The 13,257-nt window shown below is 42.1% G+C and overlaps 1 protein-coding gene across 1 annotated transcript in view; it reads left to right on the forward strand.

Annotated features, from left to right (window-relative positions):
* LOC130578281 (glypican-5-like) overlaps nucleotides 1-13,257 on the forward strand; it is a 318,008-nt gene that overhangs the window by 12,545 nt on the left and 292,206 nt on the right. The window contains exon 2 of the mRNA XM_057374239.1: nucleotides 10,005-10,166. Coding sequence (XP_057230222.1) covers nucleotides 10,058-10,166 — 109 coding nt within the window. The 5' untranslated portion in view covers nucleotides 10,005-10,057. The remainder of the gene's footprint in view (nucleotides 1-10,004; nucleotides 10,167-13,257) is intronic.

The raw sequence follows: 13,257 nt of genomic DNA on the forward strand, positions 1-13,257 counted from the left end.
GACAGAACAAAGCAAAGCAAAAATAAATGAGGAGGTGTAGAGGGTGAATTCCATCTTAATTTCAGAACCACCATGTTGTGGCCCTTAATTTCATTATCTTTGCTAGTGGGCTCTCACTGCTTTTTAGAGCACTGAATAATGTCACCAGCTCTATGATGTGTTTGGGGTTTTAACTGCTTTGAATGCATGCAGCTAAAAATCACAAGCACTTGTCTGAAACCAAATTCAAGTTACTCTAATGTAATTCAAGTGTTTCTAAATTATTACTCTTTGTAGGTTTGTTTTTCTGTTAATTTTGATTTTTCTTAAGGGCAAGTTTTCTGGGTTTCCTGTCTGTGATCCCAGTTTCAAGATTCACTTGAGTGTTTGACTCAAAGCTGTCTGGGTTCAGAACTGTGCTAATCTCAAACTGCTAAATCCCCACAGAAGCATGAAGCCCAGAAGAGTCCTGTGTCTTTAACTCTATTTAGTTGTATTTTGTATGACTTGATGCCACTGGGTGTTTCCATGGACATCAAGGGGGTGCTGAACCCATCTCTGATATTGCCTGCCTTGCCTCTTTCCTGCACATGTGGTTGGCATTGGAGAAGTGATCTGAGCATAAATCTGGGTTCAGCCTAGAGCATCAAAAACAAGCTACTGGAGTCTTGTGTGTGACCTGTGGGGCTGTCAGCTGGTTCCTCTGCATGGTTTTACTGAATGAATGTTCCTTTCCCATTCCTGTGATGTGTGTTGGGCTCTTTCCTCTCTCTCCTGCTGTGGGTTGCCTCCCAATGCCTGTGGGTCCAATTTATGACATCAAATTCTAGATTTACAGTGGTGACAGCAGTGGTATTGTCTGCATGAAGAACCAAAGAAAGGGACCAAGATGTAGAGACTTGTGATGCTGTAGTCTTGCTGAAGCCTGTTTTAATTAATTATTCTGTCATGGGTGATGAAGTTGAAGAATTGGTCCTAGTGAGGGGTGTCTTGTCTAGCAATCAGTTGCTTAGTTTTGGTTCAGCTCTGTAAAGGATTGCTTTTCCTTTTGTGTAAGTAGTATCAAGAGTGCAGTGCTTTGCTTGAAATTCTTGGATATTTCACCTAGATTTTTATAGTTTTCCTCTTCTCCCTAAAAATAAAGAGTGAAAGTGAGAATGGGATCCTGAAGAAATCTGTTCAAATGCTGGTAAAAACRGATTGAGAATGGGCTGGTTTCTTTCTGAGTCATACACAAAAGTGAAGTTGCACACAGGCTTACAGGACAAACTCTTTGAAAGCATTTATATTTGGCCTGTAAAATTAATACTTAAGCAAGACTTGTACATACTCTTAAAGAAGAAAAAACAGTTGTCTGACCACTTGGCTTCAAGGATGGCTTTCAAGTGAGATGACAAAAATGAAAGTATTCAAATTTTGGGCGGAAGGGAAGCATTGAGAAATTGTTGTTCTGCACTTCCCTAGTACTGTCCTTGCAACTTCGCTTTCTGAGGCAGTGGCCCAAATGTCTAATAGTCTCTTGGTTCCTTTAGATCTATCTTTTCTTTTGTTTCTTCTTGCAGTCTCACCTTCTCACAGATTTTCATGTTGGCAGATAAAATGAGGAAGAATAGGAACTACATTTTATCATGAACCTGTCAATATCTTCAAAATTTTCTGTGCTTTGCCACTTTACATGGCCCATACCACAGCAGCTAAAGCATATTAGGAAGTTGTTCCTATTAAAAAGTTGGTAAAACCATTGTTAACATCTGAATTATCATTAGGGTTTGAAGTTGAAATGAATGAGGTGATTCATACCTCTCATAATCTATTTTATGTGTTCTCCCTGTGGGACTGGACAGGCAGCCTAGTATTGATTTGCCTTCAGAAAGTGTTTTTTACCTAATTGTACAGGGCTAGAAATGCACTTCTTTCATTTAAACACAACTTCAGTTTTAAATCCAGTTGCAAACACTGGATGCTGCACATATGTGCTCCAGTTTAGGCTTCCCACCTCTCATGGTTTGAATGGCTCATTCTTCAGGTAAGGCAGGCAGGATTCTGTGGCAGTGAAATGCTGTCCCCTCTGGAGAGCAGAAATGCAGCTATTAGTTTATTGTTGTCCTTGGATGACACAAAGCAGGATGATTTACTAGACTCCTCTGGAAAATATTTTGTATGTGGGTTTGGTTTTTTTTTGGTGTTGGAAAAAATGTATGGGATTTACTGCTGGGAATGTGATGAGACATAATGAAAGATGAGTCATAATAGACACTAAATTAATAAAAGTTATTGTAATTCTTCTCTCACCTCTTCATTTAGTTATCCATGTTGTCCCAGGAAAACTAAGGAAGGAGTTGACATTGCAGTAAATGCAGAAACTCCCTCATTGAAGACCCACTGATCTCTACCAGCCTAGGTTGTTTTATAATGTACTTTATGTGCATCAGTCTTCATGCTTTTATATCAATTCTTGAGGAAAACAGGATGGATCCTCAAGGATGTAAATATTTCCAATTTTTATGTTTGGTGTAGTTTGCAAGCTCTTTAGCAGTCACAGTCTTGCTGCCTCCCAGATAGATCCACATTCTAAGCATATCTCACTTAGCGCTGGGCTCATGTGAAGTTTTAAAATCTAATCAGCAAAGAATTTATCACCCATCTGAAGAAGTGCAAGGCTTGAAGAAGGGGCCAGTGTGCAATCCCTGGGCATAGCAGGCAGGGCAAGCACAACCTGCTGCACATGCCCTACCAAGCTGAGTCTTTTCTCAGCTGTTCAGCTTGTTAAATTAAGAGTTTTGAGTGAAATTCTGTAAGGTGTGTTTCCTACTGAAATTTTGCTATTTCTGAGATTTGGGCTGGGAAGAGATAGTGAGCTGTGGGAATTGAATCACTCTTGGTTCCTTCAGGTTACTATTTAGGAGCAGTAGCATGGCCATTTGGCATTGGTGCCAAAGATGCATCTTCCGACACCGTCCTGAAAATCAGGCTGTTGTGGGAAACACTGGGAAATGTGATTGTAGATGCTTTGTAGATGTGTTACAGGACTTCCCACTCCTGTGTGTGTSTGTTCCATCCCAGCACCAAACTGAAGAGCTCTCCCCTGGGAGCTGCGTGTGGTAGTGAGGGAGGATTTTATGTCACATGGCTGTAACACTGGACAGGTGGAGGCTCCTGCCTTGCTCCACTCATGGTTAGAGCAGTTARGGCAAATCACCTGTTAAAAGCAGCCTTGCTTGGAAGTACTGGGGGCAGATGAAGGGGTGCTCCTGGGAGCTGTGCCAGAGGCAAGGAATGATGATTGCAGCTGCCCTAGCTGTTTGCCTTCAGCCTCCTGGGTACAGCCAGACTGTCTAAGGAACAGCCTGAAAAATTGAGGRTGAGTGACATGAGGAGGTCTTCCCCTGCAGCAGCTGCTCCTCCTTGCAGGGAAGCTGTGCCCCTGGAAATGTGRGGCTGGAAATGTGTCCAGCTGGTCTGTGGCTCCAGGACATCCCACAGGTCTGCAAACAGTTGGAGGAAGGCAGGGAGGAGGGTAGCTARGGGGCCAGGGGAGCAACAGTAAAAGGGAATCTTGTCTGAGGAGAGTGAGGAGAGAGGGACTTGGAGGAGCAAAGGGAGTGACCGGTTTACGCTTGTGTAGGTTTCAGTGAGGGACAATTGGTTTAGGGAACTGAGATGCTTTTTTTTGCTTGTTGGGTCCTGGCATGAGGCAGGTTCTGTGGGGCACAAGCTGAGGTGAAAAACCCACCAGGCAGTGACCTGTCAGGTTGGGCAGAAGGTGCTTCAGGAGCTACACCAAAAATCAGAGTGCAAGAGCAGTGAGAACCAGGCAAGCAGCAGAGGGAAGTAGGAAAAAGTCAAACAAAACGCACCTAGCAACAGGCCTAACAACATTTCATTGTGCAGATGCTGCCCTTAAGAGCTGTGTATTTGGAAGAGTTCCTGCTCTGGAAGCTGATCAGGGCCAGTGCCTGATGGTGTCCRGCTGTCCTGCAAGCTGTGGCACTTGATGCTGCCAGCTCTCTGGAGTCATGGCATCCAGGGCTTCTTGCAGTCCACCATCCTTAGATTTGCAGGTGTAATTCCAGTGTAGTCAAGTGCTCCTCCCATTCTGTGGGGTTTTAGACTGTTTTTTCAGGTCTACCTAAGAATTCTTGAGCAAATGTAAGCTATTTGACTTGACAGAATTGGAAGTAGCCACACTTGCTAGTGGTTGCATCAGTAGGTTATCTAAGCTGTCCTTGATAAAACTTGAGGTGTTTTATCTTTTAGCCTTGATTGTTTCAACGGGAATAGCACATCTGGTCATGGACTTAGTGGTGTTTCAGTGTATTTCAGAAGAGCAGGGAGAATGTAAARTTTACTGATCAAGTTAAATAATATCTCTGTTAATGTACATTATGAAACAGGGGATCAGAGGGAAATAAAATTTTCATAGCTTGTATTTTCCAAGCTGCACTTGTTAGATTTCATGCTGGATATATGCACATTGTCAAGTTGTTTGTAGGTAGATGTGACAAATGCAGACTGTGCTTTGTTATTTAATCAGCTTTTTGCTTTCAAGGGACCTTTTAATGTGCTGTTTTTCTGTGTGATCTTTACATTAAAGCTGATAGTACGATTATTTTAACAAAACAGAAGAAGGAGTTAGAAACAGATTGGAAAGTTCTTTCTGACTAGTCAGAAACTGTGTGTGGGAGGACCTGGCTACAGCATACCTGAAGCAGGAAGAAAAGACACCTTCATTTGACTGAGAAAGACTCCGCTCCCTAGAGCTTACCTGGATTGTTACCCTTTGATAAGAGAGCAGAAGGTTTATCAGGTCAGCTGCTATTTTATGTCCCAGAGCACTGGTTACTGATGCACTGGCCTGTTGATTCTTGTGATAATTCCTGCCATGCACTACTTCAAGCATAGTAAGTACCATATTTTAAAGTTTGACACACCAAATAATAGCTGTTTGACTATGCACGTGTTGAGTTGATGAGTTTAAGATACTTTGCTTGTCTTTCTAGTTGAAAACGTTTTTTTTTTATTTGCAGTGGGACTGAGCTGTGTGTAAGGCTGTGCACAGGGAGCTGTGCTCTCTGCTTGGTGAGGATGGCCTGTGGATAAGTTTCTTKACAGCAGTCTTGCAGATGAAGGTGGTGATGGCTTTAGCACTTCTGGGGCACAAGAGCTACATAAAAACGGAATTTCACAAACTCGTGKCAGCCTACAGTGCCTGGATTCCCTTTCCCTGATGTGGCTGTGCTGGTGTGGGCTCTGCCCCAAGTAGTTGCAGGGGGAGCCCTGGCTAGAAATATCTCCTTTTTCGTTTGATTTGGCCTTCTCCCCTGAATTAGTTTGCGTTTAATTGCTGAATTTTCCTCAAGCTGAAGCAGCAGCTACATGAGACAGATGAGCCTCAAGAAGAAAGAAGTGTTGGCTCCTGTTCAGCTGGGCCAGACACAAGCAAGGTACTTTTGGCACCTTTCTCTGTGTTGCTAAGGAATAATCAATCTTGGAGTCTTTGAAGACWTTTGTGCAACATTGAAATCTTGGGCTTCGGAGTAAAGCTTTGCTTGGAAATACTGTTGAAATGTTTGTCAAAATACAAAGGCAAAAACTGTCAGAAGACAGATTGCACTGAGCTCACCCTCTGATCATGCCTGCTTAGGAGTCTTCTGTGCAGTGGAAATTAGAGGCTCAGCTTGTTTGAAAAAAATAAATCAGCCTGTCTCTAAAAAAGTTAGTGCAGGTAGATCAGTTAGTGTGTTAACAGTTTGGCTTTCTGATTTCAGAGTATGGCTTTTACAATGTGTACAGCATTTTAAACTGTTAAACTACAGCTAACAAAATGAAAAATATATATTCAACTTTTGGAATAAGTTAATTTTGTTTGCTAAACAGTCCTTTCTCCTTTTGGGAAATTACACTGATTCAGCTAGTTTTAATGACCAAAGTCTTAGATTTTATTTGTACCAAAGTTCAGAATAAAGTCCCAAACTTTTTGATTTAAAAGAAAACATTCTACAAGCAACACACAACAAAATACGCCACAGCTGATTTTGAGTAGAGCTGGCCAGATGGATGCCAGGTTAGGATACATGGTTTTCTGTGCATTTGGCACCTAAAGTAATTTTTAATTGTGACAGGGAGGTGTCTGAAAGTGATGCCTTTGGCATGTATTAAGTGCTTTGGGGTTGCAGAGTAGTTTTCAGCAGGGATCATTGATGCATTCCAAAGCACTCATGCTTTAGACTCAAGTACTTTTTTTCCCCGTGCTTCTGAATGTGACTTTGTTTTTCAAATTGAAGCAAGTTACTTTATCCTGTTTTTTATAATAACAGTAAGGATTTAAAGTCTGTAGTTTTTCTCACTTTGAAAAATAAGCTGAGCCACAGTTTTAAYGAGTACTCAAGGGAAAAAGGCTTGAATGGAAAAATAATGTACATAATCAGCAGAGTAATCCTTACATCTGATCTGAAGCAGAAAATTAATTTGTTTTAGGAAAGCTATAAACCTTTTGGAATTGAAGCCCAGGCATGTAGAGTTGAAAGTCACTAAGTTAATGCATAAGAAAATGAAATAGAAAGAGAGGTGCCTTGGGATGCAGGTGCTTTGCATCTGTGGCACAGTSTAGCAGAGGGTTCCCATCACGGTCAGGGGCTGTGGAATAGAGGAACACGTGGGAATAGAGCTGGGTTTGTTCAGTTATAGGGAGAGAAGATTAAAGGGGGTCATGCTGCAGTCTTGAGCTACCTTTTGGGAGAAAATAGAGAAAGTGGAGTCAGATTTGTATAGATACATGGTGGTATGCCGAGAAACAACAGATGTGAGTTGGAACAGAGGAAATTAGATAGAATTTTTTAATTTACGTGTTTTACCATAAGGGTAGTAAAGTATTTAAATGGGTCCTGAGAAGCTGTGGTATTGTTCCCCTTTGGAGATGCTTGAAACTTGACTGAATGAAGTCCTTATGTAGTTAGACCTGCTTTAAGGGGAAGGTTGAGCTAGAGGTTCCCCCTAAACTAAATTCCTAGGTGGGAAATGAGAGGCAGCTTGGGGAAAGTGGGTAAGAAAATCCTAGAGGGAGATTAGCAGGGTGAATTGCTGAAATGATACTGTTGATAACATGTCTTTCAGGAATGGCGCTTTCTCTCTGGTGTACCAAATGGTTCTGTTCATTAAATTTTAGGGAGGAGTTTGCCCTTACCGGCTGTGTCCCTGTTGCTTTTTGAGCACTTTGAGCAGGGGGTGCTCTCTCCCTGGGGTGCTCAGCCCCTTGGCCACCCCTCTGTCACTGCGCYTCCCCTCTTCCTTGGAAAGGGTATTTTTCATTAAGATGAAAGAGATGAGATAAACTAAAATTAGTATCAGAGTTATTAGAGACATTAAGATATTACTAATGAGTTCTAATTTAATCTCGGCACCCAGGCATGTATAGCACTGAAAYCTTTTATTAGGTTTCTATAATTGTGTTAAAAGTGATACCCTCAGGCTAATAGTGGAGCRGTGGAATTGCCAGGCTGTGTGCATGACAGCACTGAGCTGACAATCCTGTGAGGAGAGCAGGGCTGTGCTTTCAGTGCTCTGTGTTTTAAATCAGGCTCCTTAACTGTCAGGGGCTTAGCGCTGTTTCTATTTAAGAGTATCATTTTGGCTCTGGAGCAACAAATACTACTCCTGGAGTATTCACCGGGGAGATAGCTGGGTGGGGAATCCCCGGAGCAAAATTCAGCTGAGCTGTCTGTATCCTCAAAGCTTTCTGGAGSAGAAGCAGGTTCCTGTGTGCCTCGGTTCAAAGGGCAATGCCAGGTGCAGCTCTGATAGCCAYAGATTGCCTCCTTGCCAGCACAGAGTCACCAGTGACCACCTGGGATTTCAAACCTTTTTTGAGATAGGTCTGAGCTTTGCAAAAACCCATCAAACAGAACTGCAGAGGGCTGCCATAAGGAGAAATGCTCTGGGTTTGAGCAGCCTCTGCACAGACACCCATTTGTGTATCACTGAGTCGCTCTGCAGTCTGCACTGAAATTTCACTCATGCTTTGCTGGTGCCAGCCCAGAGCAGTGGTCCTTCCCCAAGCCCCTTGTGACAGGACAAACGTGTTCAGGGGCTGAACTGTATCAAGGAACTCGTCCAAGTTAAAATTAGCCTGGCCAAGAAGCTAATTTCAACCTGGGACAGCTTCTCTGGCAGCCGGGAGCAGATGAGCGTGCCCAGGCGGTGACGAGCTCGCAGCCCTCCCGCTGCTGCTTCTGGCAGCCTGCTGGCTTCTGCCGGGGCCTTCAGCAGGGTTTGGGGCTTCACACTGGAGGGGCAGAGTTGTTGTTTCCTATTTCTGACATTAGATTGAAGTGTGAAACAAATCCACCTCCAAAATGGTATCCTGGATCAGCTCAGTCTGTGACAACTTTGATGGTGCAAACTTACATAAAAATGTAATGAATTGAAATATTTTGCTTTGGTTTTGACCTTTTTGACATAAATTAGCTGCACTTTCAAATGAGAGTTGCTATAAACTGGAAGCAACATTTTCAAGTTGAATGAGATGTTTTAGCTAACTCGTTGTTTTTATTTTTTTCCCTGGCAAGGGAGATTTATTGAAGCTGCTCCCTGCAGGTTTGATCTCTGTGAGCTGGTGTCTTGGAGCTGGCTCTGAGCAGAGCCTGGTCTTTTGGGTGTCTCTGCTGATTTTTCAGTGTGTGTCCTTGTGTCTTCAGTATGCATCCACTTGTTTTCAATCACTGCCAGTTATGTGGAGTATTGTTGTATATAAACCTGCAATGCCAGGTATGAAGGGTACTGCAGGTGATATTTGTTAATATTTCCACCCCAAGGTGTGGTCTGGGTGAGAAATCCTCAGGAGGAATTATGGCTCTTTGGAGAATCAGGGCTGTTTCCATCCTGGTGTTCCCTCCAGTTCCTTCAGTGCTGTACGGGCAGGGATTGCCAGTGGTGTTTGCAGTGGTTTAAAGCAGTGGTTTGGGCACAGAAAGGGAGGTGCTGTGTGTGACATACCAGCTCCAGTTAAAATGGCCCATGCAGCCATTGGTGGGGTGGGAGCGGGGAACTTGGCCACYTGTGTGRCAYKGGCMTTCCTGGGAAAGGCTGTATCCTTSYCTAGAGCCTGAGGGATGGGATGGACATGGACCCTGCAGGGGACCTGCAGCCCCTGTCCCTCAAGGCTTCTGTTTCTTCCATGGGGTGGCGGGGAGAAGGCTCCTGTCACACTGTCACTCACACCTAATAATGTGTGACTGTTTGGGCTCTGAGATTTGTGCTTCTTTGCTTTTAAATTTGCTTACTTAAGTATCTCTTGCCTTTTTTTTGCTACCTTTCTGAAAACATTTATTTGTGGAATATCAGAAAATCTGCAGTCTGTAGCAGATCCTTTCTGGCACCTGTAAATTCCATTGTATRGAACAAATAGACCCTGAATGTCCATTGTAACTATGTGTGATGTAGGTTTCCTTATCAAGGACACAAGTAAAAAAAGTGAAAACATTCTGTAAGCATGAAATTTTTTATTGACTTTCAACTTGCTCTGTAGTTGCAAGGTAAAAGTGATGCCTAGGAGCTCAGAGAATTTTTAAGAAAGTTCTCCTAGTGTGAGAGGTGAATAGGTGATTCCTTGAGGCATATTGTCGATGAGTATTGGATCCTAATTTGAGGCATAATTTCATTCACATGTTTAAGTTTTGGTACCCTTAGCACAAGGTGTACAGTAGAAATGTTGCCCCTTGATGGTGCATCTTCATGATGATGATTTTTTTTGTGCCTCTGATTGTGTCCAGGTAATTTTTGTGCCCAATGCTCTTAGCAGTGGAAAATCACTTATCAGCTGATAATGTCGTGGTACTCCCATTTAGTTGACACAATCATTAATTTGTGTCCGTCTGACAACAGCTGAGTTTCACATTTTGATTCCTTGTGGATTTTATTTTTTTTGTTTCAAAGTTTAAAATGCGATGGTTCTGATGTTAAGAAACATTATTTTTATGGTGTAAGCTCAAAGGTTTTCTAATTACTGTGTTTTTCTTGTTTGCTTTAAGAGTCAGATTTACAGATCTGTCAACACAGGGCACCAACATGTTGCACCAAAAAAATGGAAGAAAGCTACCAGGCAGCTGTTCGAAGGGAGAGGACTCAGAGTATCCAGKCCCTGAACTTCGAGCTGAAGTACATGATTGTTGGTCACATCACAGCTTTTCAAGGTAGGAACTTTTGAGTAGTTTATAACAGAATCCTCTTGAATCCAAATGAAAGCTCTCACCTTCCTCTGTCATTCTTCTTGCACTGCACGCTGTTGTCACTGCCTTATGGTTTGTTCCCAGTTCTTTGATGATTGTGCTTTTGGATAAAGGTGATGGCACTTAATCTTGACTGGTATGTTAAGCATCTTTCTAAATCTAATTAGGAATAGATTTAAGCTGAGACCTTGTTCCTGGGGTTAGCATGGATTTTTAAGGCATTTTCAAGTGTCTGATGGTCGTGCTTTTGATATTCTCTTGTTTTGCCAAACCATTTACAGGTGTAGAACATTAAACGAAGACACGTTTGTTGGTGCTGAAGAGTAAATGCTCTGATATATCAAATGAGAACACAGCTYTTGCTTCATGTCAAAATTCAAGAGTACCTTGCTCTGATAGGCACATATGAGACTATTTTAGTTCCTTTAAACAGGTGGTTACTGCACTATTGCAAGGAAGAAAATGCTTGGGTAGAACTGTGCACTGTAGTGCTGAGCACTGGAGACTTTGCTGCGGAAGGGCATTTAAACATAGGCTGTGAACTTTAAACATACGAGAGTTGAGTGATTGAATCAKTCAGTGAGTGCTGAATCCAGCTTACTGACTTCTGTGGGCCTAATTATGTGCTTAATTTTAACTTGCTGCTTTGCTGTGTTCGGTGCTGAGCACCCTCCTGSAATGGCTTCTGAAATGAAGCCAGTAGTTATTAAAATACCAAGTGTTGAGGCCTGGATGATGAAGCCTATTGTTAGAAGGCAGGTTTTATGGAGTAGTAGCTTTTTTTGTCTCGTTTCTCCCATCTGAGTGAAAATACTATAAATAAAAAATGTGACTGACAGTTAATAAGAGACAGCATATTATCTTAAATTGACAGTAAGTGATGGTRGAAGTCTAAAAGAGACATGAAGGGACAAGAGAAAAATTTTCTTCTACTTTTAGTTTTTTATATCTCTTTCCTTTTTTTTTACCATGAGTGAGAAATGGCATTTTGGTTTATTTTACAATGAATTWAAAAAAATGTTTGTTATCTCCCCCATCATTAAAAGATTGGCTTGGAGGGCACTTCAGAAGAGCACTGTCGTGAAAGGGTGGCTGTTGGCATTGTTAAATGCTGGTTATTCATTCAAGCAATCTTTCAGTATTATGATGAAATAAAGGTAAGGTCAGAATAGATTAACCTACCAGCCCCTTTAGGTCAAGCCAGAGGCTTTATTGTCCATTGCTGATGAAGCCTTTTGATGGAATGAAAGCGGCAGTTGGACATTTCACACAGTTTAAATTTACAAGCATTTTCTGGAAGTGGGTAAATAGATTGTTTGTTGTGACTTGCTCTGGCTGGCTTTCTGTCTGCATTAGGTGGGAACACTTGAAAAAATGTAACTTTGCTCTCTTGCATTGGGAGCTGCTTCTGTTCTTCGGTTTTGTCCCAGGTGAAAAGCCTCTTTATCRTGTGCTGGATAAACATTCTGTTGCTAAGAGTGTCATTGTGTGAGACATTTACTGAGAGAGAAGATTTTGCATGGAATTAACTCTGTCCTTTTGGTCTGTTTTCACTTGTTGCTGTTTTGAATGAGAAAGTGTGTGCCAACAGCACATTTTACAGTGAGAAAAGGAAGCCCTGATTTTAGAAGCTTCAGATGCCTTTTAGATTTCATGTTTCTTGCAGCAGYGAGAACTGACTCAGACTTTACGAAAAATAACACTTAATTCATTTGTATGGAAYGATATTTACTTGTACAATTTTCATGCACAATTTACTTTTATAGATAAACATTTTTAGTACTGTTAGTGTAGTCAAAACAAAGCAGTAGTTAGCCTGCTGCCTGCTGCTGAGGAAATCTTAACTGCTTTTTATACACTTAAAGCAGACAAAACTGTTAAAAACTGTACCAATACTGATGAAATAATTCTCAAGATTGTGGTGTAAGAAATGGATTTGAAGTAGTCCATCTCTGAGAACATTAGTGGTGGGAGTTAAATTTCATTGGGGAAAAAGAGAACAACTTTTTTGGAAGGGGGGGCCACTGAGAGAGAATGGATTTTTTGAAAGTTCTTTCAAAGAAGTCAGAAGGCAGTTCTGAGGACAATTGAGTGCCACAAGTATTAATACGGAGGAGCTTTCTCATGTGAATAGGAATTTTGATACAAGTTTGATTAAATATTCTCACTCCAATGCCGTGGCACTGCAGTTGGCTGTAGTTACTTTGGATTTGAGGAGATACTGTTTTGGGCTTTTGTCTTGAAATTGAAAATGTTATTTAAGTAGCTTTGCCCACAGCTGAAATAAGACAATTTTCACAGGTGCTGGATTTAGTTGTGCAAAATAATTAGCTTGTAAGACTTCATTAAATGTATCACAGCTGTGGGTAGGCTGTTATGTTTGGGCTGGTGCCCAATCCATATATATGGACAGCTTTGGCACTAAGGTTCAGCCCCACTATTTTTCCCCATTTAAAGTTTTCAATATTAGCAAGCCAGTCTTTGCTCAAACACTTATGAAATCAAGCTCCTGCATTGGATGTGTTTTGTTTGTGTGTCTCAAGTGCTGGTAGCACTGGTCTGAGTAGGAAGAGGCCCACTGGCATCAAGTGCAGGCTGTAAAATGCCCTCCCCATGAGTAATAGGAGGAAGGGAGAGAGGCAGGAATGAAAGGGCCAGCTGGCTGCTTGGGAGGCACATCATCAGAATCAACTCCTGTAAAATCATACAGTGACATAAAATCTTGTGGSTGTGTGACAGTTGAGTGTAACCAGGCCCCTGTGGGAGGGTTTCATGGAAAGTGGATGAGTTCACTTTCTCTTCATGTTCTGGTCCGTGGTGTAGCCTCAAAGTCATAACCATGGTTTTAGTCCCTTGACAGATGCGTRACTGCTCCAAATGGAATCTCAGGCAAGGAGAAGTGCATGAGATGAGATAAGTGATCCAGGCTGTAATAGGAGCAGTGTAATGGAGGAGAATGTGCCTGTTTTAATGATGTGCCCGTCAGCCTCTGGCTCATCACAGCTGGCTTGGAGCAGGTCACTTTGTCCCATCCAAAGATGTGCCTGCCTTTGTC

This window comes from Malurus melanocephalus, unplaced genomic scaffold (assembly GCF_030028575.1).
Source record: "Malurus melanocephalus ecotype Western Australia unplaced genomic scaffold, MMel_1.1 scaffold_220, whole genome shotgun sequence".
NCBI classification, from domain to species: Eukaryota; Metazoa; Chordata; class Aves; order Passeriformes; family Maluridae; genus Malurus; species Malurus melanocephalus.